General features: G+C 42.4%; 1 protein-coding gene across 1 annotated transcript in view; it reads right to left on the minus strand.

Annotated features, from left to right (window-relative positions):
* Window positions 1–24,529, minus strand: part of KIF13A (kinesin family member 13A) — a 216,045-nt gene that overhangs the window by 9,534 nt on the left and 181,982 nt on the right. The window contains 17 exon segments of the mRNA XM_036868224.1: window positions 483–634; window positions 2,267–2,372; window positions 3,450–3,497; window positions 5,278–5,355; window positions 6,320–6,472; window positions 6,622–6,714; window positions 7,427–7,603; window positions 8,073–8,197; window positions 9,565–9,620; window positions 10,449–10,575; window positions 12,164–12,263; window positions 13,905–13,943; window positions 17,188–17,334; window positions 17,517–17,649; window positions 18,690–18,841; window positions 21,750–21,923; window positions 22,445–22,606. Of these exon segments, the coding sequence (XP_036724119.1) occupies window positions 483–634; window positions 2,267–2,372; window positions 3,450–3,497; window positions 5,278–5,355; window positions 6,320–6,472; window positions 6,622–6,714; window positions 7,427–7,603; window positions 8,073–8,197; window positions 9,565–9,620; window positions 10,449–10,575; window positions 12,164–12,263; window positions 13,905–13,943; window positions 17,188–17,334; window positions 17,517–17,649; window positions 18,690–18,841; window positions 21,750–21,923; window positions 22,445–22,606 (2,022 nt within the window).

Genomic DNA, 24,529 nt, shown 5'->3' on the forward strand with positions numbered 1-24,529 from the left:
ACACAGAAGACAATGACAGCCGACATACACATTAAGTACGTGCATGTTAGAAAAGCAATGCAAACACTTGTATTACGTGTGAGTAGTACAGCCAACAACTGTGCAGGCTTGAGTTAAACTACTGATGAAATCTGACAAGACTACACAAATTCTATGGCAAATAGCATAACCAAATTTATCAAATCAAAAAAAAATGCCTTTCATATTTTCAAAACACCTAGGGGACATCTCTTTCTCACTTGAAATAAATACTCTGAAAAAAGCCATAAACACAAAGAAAACAACAGCAGTAACAACAAACAAACTCTACCATGACCCTGTGTGCTTGAGAAAGAGATATTTACTCCAGAACAGGAACCATGGAGTGATAACCCATACATGTCAACATGTGGCACCTGACTTTGTTAACGCAAAGTGTTCCTTCTCCACAGGCATAACGCGTCCATTCTATTGTACGTGGTACAGACAAGTCAAGCATTTACCTCCTGGCTTAGAAGAGGCCTTGCTTCAAGCGCCATCCTTTTCTTATGCTCTTCTTTTACAGGCATTAGGGGCTTGAAAAACTTTGGCGGCTGAGGTGAGAATGCTTTAAAAGGGCTGACTGTTAAGGCATGAGGATTCTCTGATGTACAACCTGGGGAAGACAAAAGGTATGGGTTTACAGGCACAGAGCACTTTAACCAACACACAGGAAGCGAGGCAGTGACCAAGCCAGAGGAATATCTGGCGTAACAAAGAGATTAGTATGTGAATACAGTTGACCCTTGAACATCTCAGGTTTGAACTGCGTGGGTCCACTTATATGCTGCTCATGCTATGCTTTCTGAATGAAATGCTCTCTCTGCTTTTCCTTTTTTTTCAATAAATATACAGTCGGCCCTCTATAGTCTCGGGTTTTTTTGGTATACGCAGGGGCTCCTGGAACCAGTCCCCCGTGAATACTCAGAGATGACTGTATTTGGCTGAGCATTAAAACGGAGGTAGGCAAAAATGCAGATATATCTACAAAGTTACAAAGAGTCATCAAAGGGCTGGACAGCAGCAAAGAAATCAGAAACCAAATTTTCTACCTTCTTTTCAAGATCCAGCTCAAGCATCAGTTAACAGACCAATTTCAACTCACGCTGATTTTTTTTTTTAACTTTTATTTATTTATTTATTTATGGCTGCGTTGGGTCTTTGTTGCTGCACGAGGGTTTTCTCTAGTTGCGGCGAGCGGGGGCTTCTCTTGTTGCAGAGCATGGGCTCTAGGCATGCGGGCTTCAGTAGTTGTGGCACGTGGGCTCAGCAGTTGTGGCTCACGGGCTCTAGAGCACAGGCTCAGTAGTTGTGGCGCATGGGCTTAGCTGCTCCGCGGCATGTGGGATCTTCCCGGACCAGGGCTCGAACCCGTGTCCCCTGCACTGGCAGGCGGATTCCCAACCACTGCGCCACCAGGGAAGCCCCCATGCTGATTTTCTATCTCTCTGAATTCTCAGAGCCCTTATAACCTACACATGCATTTTGGCATTTTATCATACATACTCAATGAGTGAGCCCTGTGTAAGTCTTCTTGCAAGTCACATTTCCCTCAAGCCACCCTGCTCCATATGACTAAAGAAGGACAATTCTTCTTTCTTGCTTTTACTCATTTCTTACCTTTTTGGGCTTCTCTTTCTCCTTCTATATTTTCTCCTCAGTTCACTGGTACAATGGCACACAGTAGGTAAAATATAAGGGATAAGTAAGGTAACAGAGCCAATTTACATATCCTAAGAATGCTGTTCCCTTCAGGGCATTGGGCAATATAATATATATATATTTAGGTAATAATGTTGTCATCAATCAAATTCATTTCTGGTATCAGTTTTGAAATTTCCTTAGGGACCAGAGACATGTTCTCCTAAAATATACTTTGATTCCAGCACAAAAACATGACGGAGGTGGATATTCTTTTGGTAAAGAGTGAAACCTAACCATAATGTAATAAGATATGTGTGTCTCAAAACTGACTTCAAAATCAGGAAATGACACATGAAATGTGATTTGAAAATTACAAGTGTTGCACAAAAAGCCTATTATTAATTGGATGATATAATGGATACAAAGCAAAAAAAAAAAAAAAGTGAACAGGATATGTTCTATTCAAGAAGACAGTTTTGGATCATCTAGCAAACTAGAATTTCAGCTTCCTACCATATTATATGTCATCTATAAAAAAATTTCCCCCCATGCCTTTCCTAAGAAATTATAAAGAAATAACACAGAAAAAAAATCTCACCACTACCTTCTTTACTCCTTCGAGGTGAATCCCTGGGCAAAGTTCCATAACACGATACATCCTGGTAACTGGGGCTGTAGTCAGACATGTCTAACTGGTTCTCTGGCCAACCCTACAAGGTAGAAACATGGGTTAACCGTAATTAAGTCCCTCTAAAATGAGAAATGGGGACTTCCCTGGTGGTCCAGTGGTTAAGACTCTGCACTCCCAATGCAGGGGACACGGGTTCGACGCCTGGTCAGGGAACTAAGATCCCACGTGCCACGCAGTGTGCCAAAAAAAAAAAGAAAAAGAGAGAGAGAGAGAGAAATGAAGCCTGATTTGAGGGGTTTTTTTTCTATTTTTTAATGGCAGTATGTGCTTTTCTTTATTTATTTTTATTATTAAATAGATCTAACATGTAGAAAAGTACTGAACAATATGACAAGTGCTATCATACCCAAGGTATACCTGGAGTGAATAAATGATTTAAAGACCAAACAACAACACTTTTGAGAGTAAAACAGTTCCACTGATATTTTTCCTGGGTAGTAGGCATAAGCTTGAACTTCCCCAGGCAAACTGGGTGGTACGATTACTCTACATATACTTGAGATTTAAAAGTTCCAAGCTGGCATAAGATACTAGTATACTAAAGGGAGAAACCTCTTCCTTTATATCATATAAACTTAGTTAATCCTACTTCAACTTCTTAGGAGATGTCTATCTCCAAGGATTAGATTTTAAACTTCTTGAAGACATAATCTGTGTTTATACTTTTTGAATCATCTACCGTCCCTAGAATAGTAATTTACATACAATATATGTTAAAGAAATATTTGAATATGATAATGCTGTAAAATGTCCTTAATTTCAAGTTCCTAATTTTCCCCATTTGAAATAATTTTGATTTTGCTATGGTGGACGTAATACCTTAAGTCATTTAGAGTTAGACCCATAAACACACAGATATTTATTCAATTATGTTTCGTATGATCCTGATGTGGAAAGTATCATGTTAAGTAACAATGTAACACTCAGAGTGCATAGCAATTTCACACCAAGTGTTTGAACTTGGAAATGGACATGTAGAGACAATTATCTGCATCAGGTTAAGGTGGGAAGTCCAGAGATTTTAAAAACACCAAGATATCCTAACTTACCAGACTTAGATTCTACTAATAACCTGGCCATGCCCACGGGTACACACCTTATCATCATCGTCAAAGCCAGAAAGGTCTGGTCGACTAGAAGAGACCTGTAAGGGATGAATGGTTTTATCAATGTGGTTTATATATTTAACATAGCTAACTAAATAAAATATCACACATACAGTTGAAGGCTGTATGACCTTCTCCTTCCCTCCTTCTTTCTTCTAATATTTATTATTTCCTTATTTATTTGAATTTATTATAATTCTGCTCTAATATTTATCATTACCCTCTTTAAAAATATTCTGATTTTCTTTTTCTAACTTAAAATTTTTTTATCCATAAATATTTCTTTATGAATCTCTAAAAGATAAGAAATTCCTACTCCCTTTTTAAAACCATAATACCATTATCACATCTTAAAAAAATTAAGTGATTCCTAAATAGCATCAGATATCCCATTAGCGGTCAAATGTCTATAAACATTATCACAGTTAATTTTGAATCAGGATCAAGATAGTTAATACACTGCAACTGGATGATATATCTTGTAAGTCTTTTTTAATTTATGAGTTTTCCCTTTTCTCTAGATCATTTTTTTCCTGTAACGTTTCCCACAGTCTGGATTTTGTTAAATGAATCCCTGTGGTATCATTTAACATTTTCCTCTGTCCCCTGTAAATATTAGTAGTTAGATCTACAGTCTTGACCAGACTTAGGTTCAATTTTTTTGGGGGGGTAGAATACTTCTTCATAGGTGGTCTTTCCTTACTTTTAAAGATATATGTTTTCCTCATTATTTTTAATATAATTAATATTTTAATAACATTTATAAGATCTACAAATTTCCTAACAATAGCTCTAGCTCTTTAATTTTCTCTACCATCTAGTATTCTGCAGTATAAATGGAATAATAGGAAACTTAGGGCTAAGGATTTCCCTCTAAGTACCACTTTAACGGCATCCCTCAACTACTGATATACATACCATTTTTTATTATCATTCAGTTCTAAATATATCCTAATTTCCATTATGATCTCTTCTTTGACGCCTAAATTAATTAGAAGACTTTTTTCAATTTACAACTACATGAGTCTCCTATTATCAATTTTAAGAACTGAACCGTGGTCAGAAGAAGTAATCTGTATGAAAGAGATTATAGGGATTTGCTTTTCGGACTACTGTAAGACAACTTTCATAAATGTTTACTGTGTTTTTAATCATTATCTGACAATTCTTGAGAATGGGAAGGCAAATAACAGTTTTCCTTGAGAGGATCTGACTTTCTCTCTGCTGCTCCTGGAAAGAGGCTACTTTGAAGCGGTCCGCGTACTGCTCTGTCCTTTCTTCCCATGGCAATGCTCCCCTCCACTGGACGTAGTTTCTGTCAATTGGATTTCCTCGATGGAACGGTTGAGGAAGGTAATCAAAATAAAGACCAGGCACTATGGAAGGGTCTCTACGGAGGAGTCTGGTGCCCTATCACACTGATGGGCAGCACAGTAAGATCCATCGGGGCAGCTAGAACGGGGAATGTAAACAGACTCAAGGGCAGCACTCAGCAGCTCTGGCAGCTGGATCTCTACCTGACTCTACCATCCCTAAACCAACTACATTCAATTTACATCTCAAAAAACTTCTTTCAAGGACATAACTTTATGGAGAGAAATTTGCACGATTCCACTAAAAGCTCAGGCACGTTACATGTAACAGCTCTCTGGTAAGCTTCACTAGAAAAGAGGAGCAGCCTTGGCACCTTGGGATGCCCACACTGGTGCCGAATGTTCTATCCCCACCTGTAAACCCTGACCGGAGGTCCCCTGACTTGCTGCACCCCAAACCCTGAGAAGCGTCACGTGGGCGGCAGCCCCTCCCGGGTGAGCTCACATTATGAACATTTGGTGTGCTGAGGCTTCGCCGCAGGTGCCGAGCTTTGGTGGAAAGCGCTTCTTTGACTGTGACTGCCTGCAAATTTGAAAAGGACATTTATTTTTCTTCCTCTGACGACAAAAGTAATATATGTTTATTGTGGAGGATTTAGAAAGTATAGAAATAAAGATCATTTCAATCTTACACTCCCTCTCCCCCCATATTTACAAAACTGTAATCGTATTGTATCCTTTTTTTTTTTTTTTTTGCTTAATTTATCAAAAACATTTTTCATAAATAAAACCAGGAAAACTGCAGAACTAAAGACATTTATGTTGTGGATTTTTATATAGGTGGGCAGAGAAAACATGGATGAAATACCACTAACTATACATCTCACTTGGAAAATTACAGTCAACTTTTATGCTGCTTGTGTTTCACTCGTGCAGCAGTTTAGGTGGGACTAAAGGAAGATTTTTCTGACAAACGCCAATCTTAGTCCTCTTGTTGTTCAAAGCACAGTTTCCATAACTTCGGCTACTGCCTCGATCGAATGACATCTCCTGTGCAGTTCCACTACCTAGTGGATTATTTTCACCTGAATATCCTGCTTTTGCCACAGAAGTTAATCTGGGTCCAAAAATCAGGGAGAGAATATGTGGTTAAGCACGTGGGCTTCGGAGTCAAGCTTTCTGGGTTCACATCCAACTTTGTACCCCTTCTTAGCTGGGTCACCTTGGGCAGGTTGGCTAACTTGTGTCAGCCTCAATTTTTTCATTTACAAATGGGAATTATGACAGTATTTACCTTGCAGGGTTATCTTGAAGATTAAATGAAATAATGTATCAATATTACTTAGGCAGTATTCAATAAAAGGTAGTCATTTGAATTTGTGTTACTATTCTGTCAAAGTAACTATTTTGTCTAATGAGAGGGCTACTCAAGTTTTTCTTCTCTGATAGATTGAGAGAGAAGGTGTTTGGGAAATACATTCATCTTTGTCCATTTGGGGTGAAGGCTGGTGATCTCACCCTCTGGTCCAGATGCTGCAGTTACTTGCCTGCCGGAGCCGCTCCAGGCTCAGAATGTTCTCGACCTGCAGCACGCCTCGCGTATACTTCTCGATGTATGTCTCCCCATCTGCTGTGCCTTCGTTCTCACTCCTCGCTGCCAGGAGAGCCAGAGTCTCCCGGTCCTCAATCTCCTCTGTTGCCTAAAGAGACAAGAAGGCAATTAGAATACTTTTACCTGAACAACATTTTTCTCAAAACTGTGGTGAGAAAATTATTTAAAAGTTTTGAGATTTAATGCATTCTCCAATACTCACATTTTGATATTTTTAAAAAGTAATACATACTTTACCTTTGGTATGTTGGATACTATTTCATAGGTTACACCACAGGAATAAAATATATTCTTCAGTGATATTCTCCTCTTTAAACTCTGGGTGAAACTCTGGTAGAAAAGGAAAGCTGAATTAAGCGATGTGGAAAATATAAGTTATTTAGTACTTTACAAATTGTAAAAGCATCATCAATTACTATGTTTTTGATACACACACAACACTTAGTAAAACAGAAAAAAACTGAATGGAAAAATCCTTGTCTCCAATCCTGAAGGACAATAAATTCCAGCTGTCATTTAGGGATTAGATTGCAGAATTTGCAGCCCATCCAGGGTTTTTCCGTGGTTGCTTCTTTTTCCCACTTGCCGTCTTTCTACTTGATCTTGTCAGGGTTTAATGAATCTTATCTTGGCACAGTCAGAAGTCAACTCAGAGGATCAGTTTTCCTGACAGCACCTCTGAGATGAGATCTGGGGAAGCATTAGGATAGAGATTTCTTTGGAGCCTGCCTTTGTCCTGGTTTTGTCACTAACCCTCTTGGACCAGGCGCTTAACCTTTTTCAAACAATAAAATGTCATAACTCCACTGCCTCCTAGGATTATGGGCTTCAAATCGGTCAAGGTGGAAAAGTCCTTTGGTGGATGACATTTACCTCTGCTATCCTCATACCCTGTTATCTTGGATAAATGAGAATCAGATTATAACCTGGTAGCGATTTGCACAGCCACTGTATTAACACCCCAAAACACTACTTTGTGATAGAGAGAAGGAAGAAACTTTGTGCTCATGTATGAAACGGCACAATCAGGCCCCGTTACTACCTGTTTGTTGTAAATATTGGCTGCAATCCGTTTTCGTAATACCAGCTCCATAGCAGCCGGGTGGCTGAGCTGGACTGTGGTCTTCACTATCAGGTAAATCCGTTCATTTTGTGGGGTGACCCTATTCAAGTGAACGGAATCATGCACCGAGGAGTCCCAGGAGGCTGTGGCTGAAACCTAGGGATGGGGGAAGGATGGGGACATGGAAACAAGACAACTCAGGTGTAGCAGTTTTACGTCATGCACTAGAAAGAAAATAAATGCAACTCTACGTTGAATCATAGATGTTTTTTAAAAAAAAAATTATTTATTTATTTACTATTAATTTTGGCTGCAAGGGGTCTTAGTTGCGGCATGCGGGATCTTTAGTTGCGGCATGCGGGATCTTTAGTTGCGGCATGCATGCGGGATCTAGTTCCCCAACCAGGTATCGAACCCAGGCCCCCTGCATTGGGAGCGCAGAGTCTTACCCACTGGACCACCAGGTAAGTCCCTCCTTGCCTTTTTGACAACACACACATTCTATTTTTTAAAGTTCCCAGTCCTCTTCCCCAAAGCCCAGACCACAGCAGTTTAATGGGCAGAGAGGCCCACAGGCATGTGCATTAATCTGAAGCCCTTTAAGAGATTCTTAAAGGTCAGTTACCTCCTCATCACTGTGCTTTATGATGGGCAGGTAGAAAAACTGGCTGCCATGCTCCTTGGGGAGGATGGAGTTCACGCCCGATGCATGGGGGCCCACAAGCTGCTCATTGGCACTGAGGTCATCCGCTGACCAAGTCCAGGGCACAGAAGCAAAAGTGGGGGAAACAGATTTTTAAAGCAAGCATCCAAAATTTTTAAATATGCTTTTTACAGATGAAGTTTACATGTAATGCAATTTTATTTAGTTTTTCATTCCTGCAGTTGTAACAGCAACTCCACTAACTACAACAACTTCTATCCTTTACAGAAACAACTCCAGGAGCCAAAAAGGTGCCTTTGTGACTCTCCTATAAATGGACTGAATATATTCTATATGTAGTCCTGGGAGCAAATATTTTCACTACATAAACACACCTTAGAATTTTGCTGCTTTCTGTCAATTCCTCCTATAACGTAGCGTTAAGTTTGTGGTCCTACTTGCATAACTTACACTAAATTAGAGATTTGAGTGGCTATCGCTTCTCAGCCTTTTGGCTAAGATCAAGTGTAGAGATTTGAGTGGTTAAATTATCAATTTAGAAACAAAGTTCTGAGCACTTGGGAGAAATGTGAAGACCATCTTTTTCCAATACCCTTCCCAGTGTAGGATTCACCCTTCACAAATCTCTGTATATAGTCATCCAGTCTTTGCTTGTATAATGGGGAACCTCCAATAATGGGGAACTCACCACTTCATGAGGCAACGGTCTATTTCTAGGCTTTTAAAAAAACTGTTCATATGAAGAGCCAAAGCCAACCTCCTGTGTCTTCCATTCATCCATTACTGGTCTTCCCTCCAGAAGACAGGTTTTCAGGCTGTGCTCTGAGGATCCCAAGGGCCCTGCAGAAGGGCCTGCCAGAGCCTGCCCATCCCCAAACTCAGCAACTCTGCTTCCGTATTCCACACATGGGGTTCCATTTACAAGTTCATATTGAAAATGGATTTTACTGCTAAAACACATTGAAAACCCTTGTTCTATATTCGCCCAGGTTCAATCTAATTTCTACAGTAAAGGACAACCCTTCATGCAGGGTTACAGATGATCGTGTTCTAGAAACAAAACAAATGGGGGTGGGGTGGGGAGCAAAGGGCACCAGTCAGAAATGCAGATTCCTGGGCACCTGCAATGCATAAAGATTCAGATCTCTAAGGGCGATTACCTTCTCAGGTAATTTCCATGTCCGTTTCTGTTTCAGAGCAATAACTGCTCTCATGCCTTTGTATGCAGTTCTCAATCTCTCAAGTGCTGTCTTTTTAAGAATAAATTTCCACATCTGTCTTCTAGTGATTCGACATGTCATGGCTTTATATATTTTGTTGGAGTAAAAATGTCACCTAAATATGGCATGTGCGTGATTAGGCAAGTGACTTAAGGGTCAAAATACTGCGGGTCTGATTAGATTACAAACCTAATTCAATGTGATAAGCCTTGGAACGTCAGGTTCAAACTTACCGTTCAAATCAAGGAAGAGAACAGGTATGTGGGTTTCCATTCCAGGTGGTGGGATCCTAAATTTAATAACAATATTTAATCATAACAAAATATGTGTTTTACATCTTGTTAAATAACCAAACACGACAGAGGCATGAAAGCAGAAGAGAACCACTGTGGAGTCAGATACAGGTTCTACAAATGAGATATTTTCACAGATCTTGTCACCCTTCTTAACACAAATCATGGGAATTATGTGACTTATATAAAGAACTACCGGTCATATGAATTACATGTAATTAATTGAAACACAGATTATTTGAAGCCTTTCTGAGAATCATTCTAGTGATGGGAAGAAGGGAAGTGGCTATTGTTAGAGGAGGAACAGGGGACAGGAGCGATTTGCCTCCAGAGCCCAGGATCGCATGCTGTTTCTTCTGGGCGTTAGGACTGACTGATCAACCCACTGACTGACTGACTGATCATTGTGGATGGAGTGCTTAAGTGCTGACTCTATGTTGAGTCAAAATAAACAGGCAGGAGGGCAAATAAGAAGACATATTTTCTGCCCTTTTCAAGTATGCTCTGGAAACACCCTTCTTTCGACCCAAGATATGAGAATGTCTGGAGATCAGGTAATCATGTCCGAGGGGCTCACGCCAAGGGCTGGAGGACTGTCTATCTGACTCCCGGCCAGTGGTAAGTGCTTGCTGGCTTCCTGTGAGTGGAAGATGGTTGCGGTGGGCAAGAAGAAGAGGGAGGGGAGCACTAGGGTTGGGTGGCCCTTCCCTGGACAGCTCACGGTACTTAACATTTTCTGCGACAATCCTGGCAGGTCACTCGCATGACCCGCCACAGACCACGGCACCCGCGTCAGGCCTGCCCAGAAGGAAGGGCAGACTCACCAGTCAGCAGGCGCCCCAGGGATCCCGCTGCCCGGCGCGGGCACCAGCACGGCATTCCGCTCCTCCGTCAGCCCTACCCACTGCTCCACCAGGCGGGCTTCCCGCTCCACATCGTCCTCCGTCTTCTCTGCGGGACAAAACGAGGGCATGAGCGCCAAGAGGGAGAAAGGACAGTTTCTAAATTTAAATCTATTTGCACGCAGTGGTACCCACAAGTGCCTTAAACATCCACGGTGTCCCAAGTAGGGAATTGAGGCTTTGAAGTTTAAGACGGAGCACCCAGACAAGCTCAGAGAGGCTAGGACGCTAGCCTAACAGATCATAAACCCAGGAAGAGTGGAAAGAGCGCTGGAACAGGGATTAGAAGACTTGGGTTATTTTACTAGTTCTGTAATGTTGGAAGGTCATTCAACAGATGAGTCTTAGCTTCCTAATTTGTCAAATAGGGTTAATACAAGTCATGTCTACTTCACGCACCTGTCAGAAGGACCAAGTGCAATAATGGATGTGACATTGCTTTATAAAACCACACATCATTTTATAAGGATAGAGGATTAAAAAACACCATATATTGCACTCTGCAAAACTAACTTGTTTTCCTTCATGCTCGTTATGAAAGGGATTTTATTTGATCTATTTTGCAATCCTCTTAGCCTAGTTCAACTCTGGAGTTACCTGGGCATAGGCAAAGTGAGTTTTCATTAGCAGGTTGAGCGCGCGCACACACACACACACACACACACACACACACACTGAGGCCAAGAGCAGAACGCGGAGCCAAGATGTTTTACTGGGGGAGGACTTTCGCTGACTTCTACGTGAAGCGGATTCACATTCAGAACATGTCCTTTGGTGGAGAACCAACCACACTGAGTGAATCATTCACTCAGGATGAGAAACCGGGGTTTTTTTTTTGTTTTTAATTCATTTTTACTTATTTATTTTTGGCTGTGTTGGGTCTTCGTCGCGCTGCGCGGGCTTCTCATTGCAGTGGCTTCTCTTGTTGTGGAGCACAGCTCTAGGGGCGCGGGCTAGTAGTTGTGGTGTGTGGGCTAGTAGTTGTGGCTCATGGGCTCTAGAGCACAGGCTCCGCAGTTGTGGTGCACGGGCTTAGCTGCTCCGCGGCATGTGGGATCTTCCCGGACCAGGGCACGAACCTGTGTCCCCTGCATTGGCAGGCAGATTCTCAACCACTGCATCACCAGGGAAGCCTGAAACCGGGGTGTTAAGCGCAGATTTCTGCTCTAGAATCCAAGTGGCCATTGCAAGCGTAAGCAAACCGAATCCTCGGAGCTGGGTGGTGGCGAGTGGAGCTGCAGGCCACCCCGAAGGAGCCAAGAGCGTGGCTACCGCCCAATGGTAGCCGCGGCCCACCTGCCAAGTGTCGTGGCTTCAGAAGTGACCCTTTAGCTGCTGTCAGTCCCAGGTTCTGAGCCTGGAATACCTCATGTGGAGATGTCGATATTGATGGCATTTGCATTCATCAAAACAAAATCTGAATTTAACGTTTAATGTCGGTTAACTCAAGTAATGAAACATTACTTTCAAATTCAGAGCCTGCTTAAACACTGTACACTAATGATTCACTAACATCTATAACTGTTATAGGGTCAAAAAGCTAAGATACAGCAGTCCAGCTAAGGGAGGAAAACAGCCTACCACTACTGTCTAGAAGTGAAAAAACTACTCTCAGCCAAGACTTTAATCTCACATACCTTTTTTATTGCTGACTTTTTTAATCTGTTCATCCAGGTATTCTCGCCGTTTAATGAGGGCATCAGACCACCTCTCTCTCACACAGTTTAAGTCTTCTTCCTGGCATCAGGGAGGGAAAACATTTTTCTGTAGAGTGCACAGATAACTATTTCTTTTTAAAAAAAAAAAAAAAAAAGATGTTTAAATTGATTAGGCAACTTTTCATTAGGAAAGGCCATTGAACATTGCTGTGTGATTAATATGCAAGAAAGCAAAGAGGCCTCAGGAACACTGCATGCTGATTGAGGATCCCATGACTCAGAAATCAGAGCCCCTGGATTTCCAAAAACATAATTATACTTAAAAAGCAAGAGAAGCTCAAACTACACCAGCTGTTGGATGCGTCTTATACGGTATGTGCGTGTATGTATTTAAGTTGTAGCTATTCGTTTGAAGTGTTTGTGATTCTAAGCAGGAGGACACCAGAAACAGAGCCCAAATCACAAAGCAGCAAATGGAATGGAAAACGACAGGCATTTTCATCATTCATAGCTCGATGGCTGGATAAGATGTATTTTCTGAAAGGCAAAGAATAGATCGGTGGAGAACGTTTCAAACTTGCTGCAAAGGCTTTACCTCCAACCGCTACCATGAGGCTAACCGAAAACTTCCCATGCAAGAAGCCAACATGCAGTCAGCCATGCTGAGAACGCCCAGAAGCAGCCGCTGGACTCGCCTGTGAACCACGTGGCAGGAAGCGCACAGACAGCCACAGGACGTTGGTTAGTGGCGTTGCTGAGATCCAAGGGGATACTGGTATTTCCCCTACCAGCTGTTTTTACTTGCTTGTTTTCTTTCTTGGTAAAATTATGAGGTGGGAAAGACACCTACCAATTCTATTCAGGATGCTCTTTGACTTGCCTAATTCCAGCCTAACCCTTAAGACGTTACATTAAGAGCAGACACCTGAGAACTTCTGAGGCTTTGCCTACGATGGACCCACATTTTACTTATAGGAAGGCACACCAGGAAAACATGCTTTTAAAATTTATGTAGAGAATCAGTACAAAGACTGGGAACCAGCCCAGGAAACTTCATCTTGGTTTGCCGCCTTGACCATTACTGTTATCCCACAGTCCATAGACAGTAGTAGGCCAGTCAGCCCTGACTAGGTAAAATTTCACATTTGCATGTATTTTTTCTCCCCTAGATTTCCAAAAAGAGATTTAAAGCTGAGAGTTAAATTCTCCAGGTTATGAATAAGATTGGCCTTAAAGAGAGAAGAAAACTGGCTAAACAAAACTATGTGCTTAAAATGTCTTCAGTTTTCCTATCCGGCAAAAGTCTTTAAAAATACAATGGCACGTTAGAACAGTACTACTCTCTTGGATGTAAGGAGCTAACTGCAGGTTCACATAGGAAAGAGAGGTCTACTTAAAGATTATGGATGGATAACGACAATTCTTAAGATCACCAATTTAATACAGTGAGAGTGGTCTTGTTTAGAAAGGCTTTACGGGCTAGCAATTTGAGATAGCATAGCAAAAAAGCAGTATCTGCTTATAAATTTTGAACTGACAGGGAAATCTATAGAAATAGTATTGTATCGCTGATTACACTGAAAGCAAATCAAAAGCGAGTGAGAACTGCATATGCTTGCTCTACGGTCCTCCCTTCCTCCTCCCTGCCCTCGGCTTTGCGAATGCTGGCAATTAGCAGCAGCTGTGCCCCATGCCACAGGACTGACAGCAGCAGTAATACCTGATAACTATCCATATCATCACCATCCTCATCATCTCTCTGGTAGGGAAAAAATAAACACAAAGGACATGCATTTTTTTTTTCTCAAACAGCACATAAGGAAAATAAGTCTTTAAGCTTAACACACACATTACAATGGATAGCACACACAACATCGGCATAATAAAACATTTAACCGAATCTCAAAAAGTGGATGTAATTCACTTGTCTATAATTACTTAAAGAATTTAAGATTTAATTTTTTTTCTTTAATAGAGAAAGCAGTGATTTAAAAATGGGAACTCTCTCAGATTCTCTTAGCTGGGGATCGGACACAACCCCGCTGGGTCAGGCCTTATGGCACTGTTATGCAAACAGTCGCTATTTGTTTCTGGGTGAGCTATTTGACTGAGATTTAGAATGGGCAGAACTAGAAAGGACTTTAGGGAGTCTCCTGCTCAACCTCCTGGTTTTAGCTGTGAGGCAGCTAAGGCCTGAAGGATGAAAGGACTGAAACCAAGGTTCACACGGGTAGCGGCAGGGTCAGGACTGGAGGCCAGGTCTGCGCCCTTGGCCCTGCACCACACCACTGTCACTGTGAAATCATCACGGGGGAAGACCCACCGGGAAGCTAAGACTCCACCTACAGTCAGCCCTCCTTATCCGCAGGTTCCACATCTGCAGATTCAACCAACCACAGAACCTTCCTGATCGGAGGGCCGAGTGTACTAGGCCATTTTATATAAGAGACTTGAACATTCTCAGATTTTAGTATCCAAGGAGGGGAGGGTTCTGGAACCAATCCCCCCAGATACCGAGGGAAGACTGTAGAAGGTTCTGTATACTGTACCACTGCAGTAAGAGCACAGCCCGCTATTTTGGACACATGGCTCTATCATTATCCACTGTTGGATATGTCAGTATCCATGCCAATCAGGTGAGAAAAATCAGAACTGTCCTAAACCCATGGCAACATTTTACAATAATTACCTAAACTAAGCATTTTGGCAAAACGTTTGCAAAACAAAGTCATCGTGTGGGAAAAAAAGGGTTTTAGTTGAGACAATTTTCCTTAGAAACAAGAATAAAGAGGGAATTCCCTGGTGGTCCAGTGGTCGGGACTCTGTGCTCTCACTGCCGAGGGCCTGGGTTCAGTCCCTGGTCGGGGAACTAAAATCCCACAAGCTGTGCAGCCAAAAAAAAAAAAAAAAAAAAAAAAAGAAACAAGAACAAAGAAATCCCCATTTGAAGGGAATATCCATCTCTATGGAGACAGGTTCTACTCAAAATGAATACTGGGCCATGTACCAACCTTCTTCCTTCTTTCATTTTTCTATGGTTATTGGAGGGTTAATATTAAAAAAGGAACTGGAGTGGCCTAGTCAGACAAAAGACAAACTTTTTTTTCAAATGCCTTAAAAAATATAATTACATTATTTTCATATCTAAGTATACTTCAAAATATACTGCCTTTTAAAAGTGCTTTAAAAATACTGTTAAGATTATTCTCTCTGTAGACTTTAAAATAAACTTCAGTTTTAGTTTGGTAACCATCATTTTCATTTGGATAACTCTGACTTCAGTAGTAAGCACACTACTGAAATAATTTTTCTCGAATTAATTCCTCCTATTAATGAATAAAGTACAAACAGCTCTAATTTATCATTATCTTTTAGGCTAAGAAGATACTTCTATTCACCGAAAACTAGCTTGAGCTTTCATGATGTAGAACCATTGTGACATCAGCATATTCTGGATTGGCTCAAGCTATTGCATCAAAATAATTCTGAAGTACTATGTCAACAACAAAAATGGTACTGGACATGACCTTGAGCATGGCAGCAAAGAAAAATAAAAGCTTTAAAACAGTCACCGTTAAATTTGCATGACAGATACTGTGAGAAGAGCATTCAGCACTGGGGGAAGGCAGATATTTGAGAGCTCAAATTTTGACAAAAATCAGTTTTAACTCAAGAGGTATAGCTGTTTTTAAAAGTGCAAATAATCAATCCTTGCAATGTTCACCGAACGGGAATAGTCAGCCAGTTGATGACCCATGTTCATAGGTCACAGTTCACACACACAGATACAAAGTTGTATCTAAGATCAGAGATTTATTAAGCCACAAAATTTTACGGCAGAAAGGGACCTCAGAGAATTATTACGTCTACCTCATCGTTTCGGAGGAAAGAAAAAGGGAACTCGAAGTTTAAATTACTCAGTTAAGTCAAACAAAGCTTAAGAACCCAGGTCTCCTCACTCCAAGTCTGTGCTCTTTCTACCAGGCCCTGCAGTTGCCCCCAGAGCTGATGGCCAAGTGAGCGACAACCCAACTTCCACTCCACATACAGCGAAAAGTCTGGCGGAGAAGCCTCCCTGGAAACAGCAGACTCCGGCCTCACAACTCCATTCATACTCTTCCCAGGCTTTGAGTCGGAGGCAGTTTTGGCCTGGGATGAGGAAGGCAGTGTCTGACACAGCTGCGCCTTCCTGACGGCCCAACAGTCCAAGCCAATGTTGCAGTAAAGTCTTTGCTGCCATGAAGCCAAAAGGAAACTGAGATGGAAGATGAATCCTTCTCAAGATAGGCTGGGCTTACGCCCAGACTCCACAGAGAAAAGTTTTCTCCCCATCATGACAGGGAGTGAGGGAACCAGCATTCAGCGGTCTGATTCTTCCCAGTCCCCAATTACATCTGATAGTAAAGTGGGGACTTGGTGAAGCACATGCGTTCTTTCAGGCCCCTGGGGACAAGTTCCTGATCTTAAAGTTTACTGTGACTGGTAAATAAGATGAATTCTTAGATGGTTCCATCTTTTAATTTTTTTTTAAGTGAGAAAAGAAGGTTTAGCAAAAGGAGATTTAATGAACAAAAATGATCATGAGGACAACTTTCAATTAAAAAAAAAAAAGTAAAGCTTTCAGAGAGCTGGTTAATTATGCCAGTGTATGGGGGCAACTTTCTATTAATGAAAGTGGATCAGGCCAAAGCCTGCAGTATCGAACACCCAACATAATTCGGGCCAGATATAAAATAAATCCTGCCTAAAGTAAATGAGCACTATAGCATTGATGTGTGTTTATAAATAAAATTATTATTAATCGGCACTAAGCCAATACAGTAATTTAAACCTAGCAAAAAGGCAACGGACAGAAATATGGATGGGGTGGCGGGGGCCAATACATGCTTAAGGCAAGGAGTTCAGTTATATTCCTGAACAGGTCTCCGTCACAGATCACTGACTGCCTTAATTCTGCGTTAACCAATCTTTGTTAAATACTATTTGCAATCTGTTGGTCTCACCTGGTAACTGTCCAGCCCCCTCTGGAGCTTGGTGGACCTGGCAGTCACGCAGCCAATGGAGATGGACAAGATAGCTTCGACCATGAGTGGCAGTGTCCCAGAATGCTGGACAGGCTTCACCGTGACTTGCACTCTCCGGGAATGACCCTGCAGAGGCGGGGGTGTGATGCGGAAATGGGGGCCAGGAATGGGGATGGGGAGGGATGGGGGAAGAGGATCAAGGAAGGGGAAAGAATTAGCGAACAAAGAGGCAAATAACTAGAAAATTCCAGAAACTGTAAGAGTGGGACAGGGAGAAAACACGAAAGAAGCAAAGACAAACCTAGTACCTGTCTGAGTTGAAAGACACCTCCCGTGTTGACATCTTTTGCCTGGTGAAGCTCCACAGCAGCGTACTCCCCCAGCTCATTCAGCTCTAGTATGGAGATCCACATCTCTATCCTGCGAGTAACCTCGTTCCACCTGCAGAAACACGTGCCAACAAACAACCATGTCAATGTCCGGGACATTATTAGCAACAGGAAGAAGCCCCCAGTCCCTGAGCACTTACTATCCGTGAGGCACTGTGCTATGTGTGTCACATAGATTATTTTCTTGTTTAACACTCAAAACAATCCTGCGGTATAGGTTCTTTTCATTTATTTTACTGATGTATACCTTATATTCAGTGAACTGTCCAGATCTCAGGCGTAGACTTGGAGGGATCGTGACAAATGCATACACCTGTGCATACACCCCGCCATCACCACAGCAGGTTTGCTCAGGCCCCTTCCCACTCTGTCCCCACACCACCTGCAGCAGCTGTGTAACCTCACAGATTAGTTTTACCTGCTCTAGAATTTCATATAGATGGAATCATGTAGTATTGTACTCTTCTAGGTCTGGCTCCTTTGATTCAGAACAATGTTTGTGAGATTCATCCACAGTATGTAAGAGTGGGACAGAGTCTTTTTTTATTGTTGAGTAATATTCTATTACATGACTAATAACACAATTTGTTTATCAAACATTCTCACACTGAAGGACATCAGGTTGTTTACAGTTTGGGGGATATCATGGATAGAACTGCCATAAACATTCATGTACCAGGCTGCTTATGGACTTATGTTTTCACTTTTCTTGGGTAAATACCTAGGAGTGGGATTGCTGGGTCACGGAAGAGGCAAATGATCAACTTTAAAAGAAGATACCCTTCTGTTTTCTTCTATAAGCTTTATAGTTTTATCTTTTACATTTAAAGCCATGCTCCATCTCAAATTAAGTGTTGTGTATCCTGTGAATTAAGATCAAGCTTGTTTTTATTCCATAAAGATACACAGATGTCTCAGTCTCATTTGCTGAAAACACTTTCCTTTCCCCATCGAATTTTTCCAGGGCCTGGTAGTTCCCTTCATCATTCCCATTCACAAAGGAGGCAGCAGGCTCAGAGAGTCCTTATTCTTCAACCACTGCCCAAGGGTGGGCCTTGACCCCGCGTCGAAAGCCCTCAGCCAAGCACAAACCTGTCATGCAACGTTCTTGTCTTCGCGTGAAGGGAATCGACCTCCCAGACAGAGCTGCCGTTCCCGGTGCACCGGTGGCCCCATACTTCAATGGCCAGTGCTCCGTCTGAAATGAACTCCAGGAATTCTTCCGTTACGCTCACCACGTAGTCCTGGGATACGCGGGGGAGAGGAAAGAGCGACAGCAGTTATGCAGAAAGGAATCTGTGAGATTTCCTTTTTAACTTTCCACTGTATACAGATTGATTTCAGGGTACATTAGCCTGATCCCGACCTTAAAACCATCGCTGCCGTTGCACAGAAAACCGCAAAGAAACCAGAATATTAGATGGGAAGTGATATTCTGAGGTAATTTAATTGAACTCCTTTCTTTAATAAACGAGGACACTGAAGAAAGCAGCGGCCCCACGTCGCACTGCTTGTTGGTTGCAGAGCTGAACCTGTCCTCCCTTCCTCCTGGTTCACTCCCTTTACCCTGGGACCACTCTGACTTTCAGCCAGAATAGACCAATCAGCACAGCAAAGAAAAAGGGAACTTCTGATTGTTCCTTGCTATGGCTTAGAAGACCAAATCAGAATTAAATTTTACATGATTGTCTCCATGATTCTGCCCTCTTGCTCCTAAACCCTCCCACTCCAACTCTTTGTTGTGAAATATAAACAGACGAGCATGAGGAAACGGATGCTGAATAGACGGAGAAGTGAGGCAATCACCCGGAACACAGCAGCCGGCAAGGGACCACGCGGACTTCCTTCCCATCAGCAGCTCAGTGCAATCTCAGGTGACTCTAATTTCTCGAAAGGGCTGCGCTGCATTGGTTTAACCTTATACTACCTAACTTCTTATTTTATTTGGAGACAGAGCCAGAATTTTACAAGGAAAATAAACTTAATGACCAATTAGCACAAACTATGCATTTTAGAGGTTAAAGAAACCCCCAAAAAACCCCAAGGTCACACAGTGAGTCCAAGGTCTCTGAGACTAGCATCTATTACCAGTTGTTAACTAGGATGTACTTAAAATCCAGGTTTCATCCTTCTAAATAAGCAGTTTTTTGGATCCAAAGAAAGATGGGGAATATTTAAAAGAGTATTCAGAGAACCATAACGACAACAACAACAACAAAAGATTAATAAAGAATTAAGAAACAGGGCTTCCCTGGTGGCGCAGTGGTTAAGAATCTGCCTGCCAATGCAGCGGACATGGGTTCGAGCCCTGGTCTGGGAAGATCCCACGTGCCACAGAGCAACTAAGCCTGTGAACCACAACTACTGAGCCTGCGCGTCTAGAGCCTGTGCTCCACAACAAGAGAAGCCACAACAATGAGAAGCCCGCGCACCACGATGAAGAGTAGCCCCCGCTCGCCGCAACTAGAGAAAGCCTGCACACAGAAACGAAGACCCAACACAGCCAAAAATAAATAAATAAATAAATAAATAAAAAAAAAAAAAAAAGAATTAAGAAACAGACTTGGTGAATACAGGTAAAAATAAAAAGTGGGCTATTCTCATAAAAATAAAGACTTCGCAGGGGACTTCCCTGGCAGTCCTGTGGTTAAGACTTCACCTTCCAATGCAGGGGGTGCGGGTCCGATCCCTGGTCGGGGAGCTAAGATCCCACATGCCTTGGGGCCAAAAAACCAAAACATAAAACAGAAGCAATATTGTAATAAATTCAATAAAGACTTTAAAAATGGTCCACATCAAAAAAGGTCTTTAAAAAACAAATAAATAAAAACTTGACAGGGACTTCCCCAGTGGCGCAGTGGATAAGACTCCATGCTCCCAATGCAGGGGGCCTGGGTTCGATCCCTGGTCAGGGAACTAGATCCTACATGCATGCCACTACTAAGGAGCCTGTGTGCCGCAACTAAGAAGCCCGCCTACCACAACTAAGACCTGGTGCAACCAAATAAATAAATATTTAAAAAAAAGAGAAATCTAGCCTTTCAAAAAAAAAAAACCTTGACAGGCTTTACGTATGGGAAATTTTATAGGTGGTGATATGGATTTGTCTTCTAACTGTAGAACCAGAAAGAATAGGCACAATTTCGAAAAGAAGGGGTCTTGAATATCTATTAAGAATTGCCCAAAGAAAAACAAAATTACACCGAGGCCAGAATCTGGCTGTCAGAAATGACTGGTTGGCAGTCTGATATGAAAGACAGGAAGAGTGGCTGATGTCACAAAATAGGTCCAAGCAATATTCACCAAAAATTCGCCTCTCTCATTTTGTATGATTTTTAAAAGCTCATACGGGACTTTAGAATGCTATGCTTAAATTCAAAAGAATGAAAAATATCTACAGCAACTTATATGGTCAGATGCTCACGTATATTAAAATAATAAAATGCAATTCTGCAATCTGTAAAATGTGATCACATTTTTGTAAAAAACTTTTTTAAATTATGCATGCATGACGGTAAGAGTGTGTACCTCTGGCCATTTATGGGTATGAACATATGTTTGCACACACATAATATGCAGCAAATTGTCACTGGTCATCACAGATTTCAGGTAGAGGTCTTTCAGATTTTATTTTATTTTATTTATTTATTTATTTTAAATTTTATTTATTTTTTGGCTGCATTGGGTCTTCGTTGCTGCGTGTGGGCTTTCTCTAGTTGCGGCAAGTGGGGGATACTCTTCATTGTGGTGCCTGGGGTTCTCATTGCAGTGGCTTCTCTTGTTGCAGAGCATGGGCTCCAGGTGCATGGGCTTCAGTAGTTGCGGCATGTGGGCTCAGTAGCTGTGGCACACGGGCTTAGCTGCTCCACAGCATGTGGGATCTTCCCGGACCAGGGCTCGAACCCGCGTCCCTGGCATTAGCAGGTGGATTCTTAACCACTGCGCCACTAGGGAAGTCCCCGGATTTTATTTTAAACACTTTCAAACGATCTGAATTTGTATTAAAGTACGTTTTGAGGTTAAAAAGCTCAATAAACCTATTATGTTTATGAAACATTCATGTGGGAAAAAACTTTAAGTTACAAGTAGACTTTTGAACTGTGCCGCGGCCGGCTGTCTCCCAAGTAGCTCATTTTGTAATGGCATTTGTACCTTACAGTGAGAGAAGGTCACAGTGTACTGGGCATCCTTGGACTGTGGGGAAGGCACCTCTGGGTCCACTACTGGGGCGGCCACTGTGGATTCACACTGGTCCCAGAATGTGTACTGACAGAAGACGAAATTTGAGAGGTTTAAGGGCAGCCCAGTTGCCTCTTTAATTTTTACCTGGAGAGAGAAAAAAAATGCAAATATAACTCTCACAAAGAAAACAAACTATGCATTCTTTTCATATCCAGCTACCTCAAATTTAAGAGTAGGTGATGAAATAAATAAATCAGTCATCCATTTGACAGCTGAAAATATTTCATTAAGGGCTACCTACTTGTAATGAAATATGTACCATAGTTCCATAACTACAGTATGTGAGCATGGTGACAAATGCACACATCCCTCTCAAACTTTCCTAATGACCGAGTTTCTGATACAGCTGTGACCTTTACTAGAAAAGCATGATTCACTAAACAATATGCACTCCTTGCATGCCACATACATAGACTTCTGAAATTTCATACAACTGTCATCAGAAAGTGTGCTGCACTTCTGGGAGAAGTACTGTCTGTTATTGTATATATTGTCAGAAAGTTTAACTTTTACCATGTTCTATGAAAAGCTCCTAAGATTTTCCATAAAATTGTTTTGAATTGAAAAGGTCATTTATCTGAGCCTTCCCAGCCCTGCCCTCTCACCCGGCATGTCAGTTTTTTGACTCGGTGAATGATTTCCCCGCTGCTGTCTACGACTTCAAGACTCCCGCTTTCACTGGAGTTCTCCGAGGAGTCATCCTCCGCCACGCGCTCCGGGACGGCGCCTGTAACTCGCATCACTTCCACGTGGAGACGCCCGGCAACCTGGGTCAAGGAACCAGAGCGCCGCGCGGTTAAAAGACATCCCATGGACGATACTGACCTGAGATGGAAAGCATGCTACAACATCTCCGGCGAGCAGCTCCACTGTTATCGCTGGGCCACCTCCAGCAACGGGAAACTCTCAGTACTTCCAGAGCCAGCCCACTCCATCGCCTGCCCTGTAATCACTCTGCCTTACTTTGAGCCAGATTTGCCTTAGTATCTTGCCTCCCGGAGTCATCTTCATTCTTACCCTTCTACAGGACAGCCCATGAACAGCACAAAGGCAGCTATCACATTCTGCCTGGAGTTATCTATTTCCCTCGTTCACATATTCATTCATTTACTACTCATTTGATCAAATACCTGGCATCATGGGAACACCACAATAAAGACACAGGCTCTGCTGTCTGGGCACTCACAGTCAAGTGGGGAAAGACAGAGAATTAAAAACCCAGTGTAGGGGGCTTCCCTGGTGGCGCAGTGGTTAAGAATCCGCCTGCCAATGCAAGCGACACGGGTTCGAGCCCTGGTCCAGGAAGATCCCACATGCCACGGAGCAACTAAGCCCGTGCAACACAACTACTGAGCCTGCGCTCTAGAGTCCGTGAGCCACAACTACTGAAGCCTGCGTGCTCTAGGGCCCGTGCTCTGCAACAAGAGAAGCCACCGCAATGAGAAGCCCGCGCACCGCAACGAAGTGTAGCTCCCGCTCGCTGCAACTAGAGAAAGCCCGCGCGCCGCAACTAGAGAAAGCCCGCGCGCAGCAACAAAGACCCAAAGCAGCCAATAAATAAATAAATAAACAAACAAATAAGTAAATAAAAACCCAGTGTAGACTAGCTGTCCTGACAGAGATACATGCAGGTTGTTAGGGGATAAATTTATCCACTCAACAAATATTTACTGAGAAGCGAGTGTGTGCCAGGAACTGTACTAAGTGCTGTGTTGACAACAGTAAACCAAACAGTCATGGCCACTGGGCTCATGGAGCCTCTCCCCTACCCTCTTGGGAGCAGAGAACGAGAATGGAAGTGACCGTAGGGCTGGGAGAAGGGTGAGGGGGGCTCCTCCTACTCCAGGAGGAGCGGCAAATACAAAGCCACCAAGTTATAAGGAAATAGTTTCTTTAAGACTGTTTTTCTGAAGAAAAAAGGGGGTGGGGGGAACTTAAAGTTTCCAGAATATCCTGGTGGTTCTCTGCATTGGTGCTAGTTTAGCAGTGTCTCTCTTATAGCTGGTTTCACAGAACTGAATTTAAGGAGAGGAATGACCCTGACCTTTGCATTCGCAGAGTGTGGTAACTGGCCAAGTTTTCTTTGGCAACACAGCTTTAGGTCGTAATGACTGGACTTGTGAAGGGGACACATGCTCTGGCACTGCTGTGTCATCTTACATAGTGAGGCTTATTTTTAAAGGTAGCTCAGATCCAACTTCCACAGAGCAATTGGCCCTGACACCCAGGACCTGAGAGAAATTAGTTGATGGTATTTGACAAGTGAGACAAATATGGAGGAAGGAGCAAGAGGAGGGGAAGAAAGGAAATATGAGAAAACGGTTAGAAGACAGTGGTTCTTAAGCTTTTTTTCCCCAATGTTTTTTGAGACCCTAATACATTTTTAGTATAATTTCAGGGGATTAACGAAATACTCAAAGCCCACCATGGACCCTAGCTTAAGAAACCCTGACTAGGGACTCAGCCACTAGATCTCTTTGCCATAGGAGTTGTGCCCATTTTTAACATGGGAAAAAGCAACTTAGCCCACTATTTTCCTAGAGCATAATGTCCACAGGTGGGTTACTACATGTGGAATGTGAGCTGTGTACTTACGCATCACAACTGGGTATCTAGGGTCTATTTTCTGGGTTCACTTTGGGCAGAATGGCACCCTATTCTTAGTCTGCTCTAAGAATCACAAAAAATAA

The sequence above is a fragment of the Balaenoptera musculus genome, chromosome 11 (assembly GCF_009873245.2).
Source record: "Balaenoptera musculus isolate JJ_BM4_2016_0621 chromosome 11, mBalMus1.pri.v3, whole genome shotgun sequence".
NCBI classification, from domain to species: Eukaryota; Metazoa; Chordata; class Mammalia; order Artiodactyla; family Balaenopteridae; genus Balaenoptera; species Balaenoptera musculus.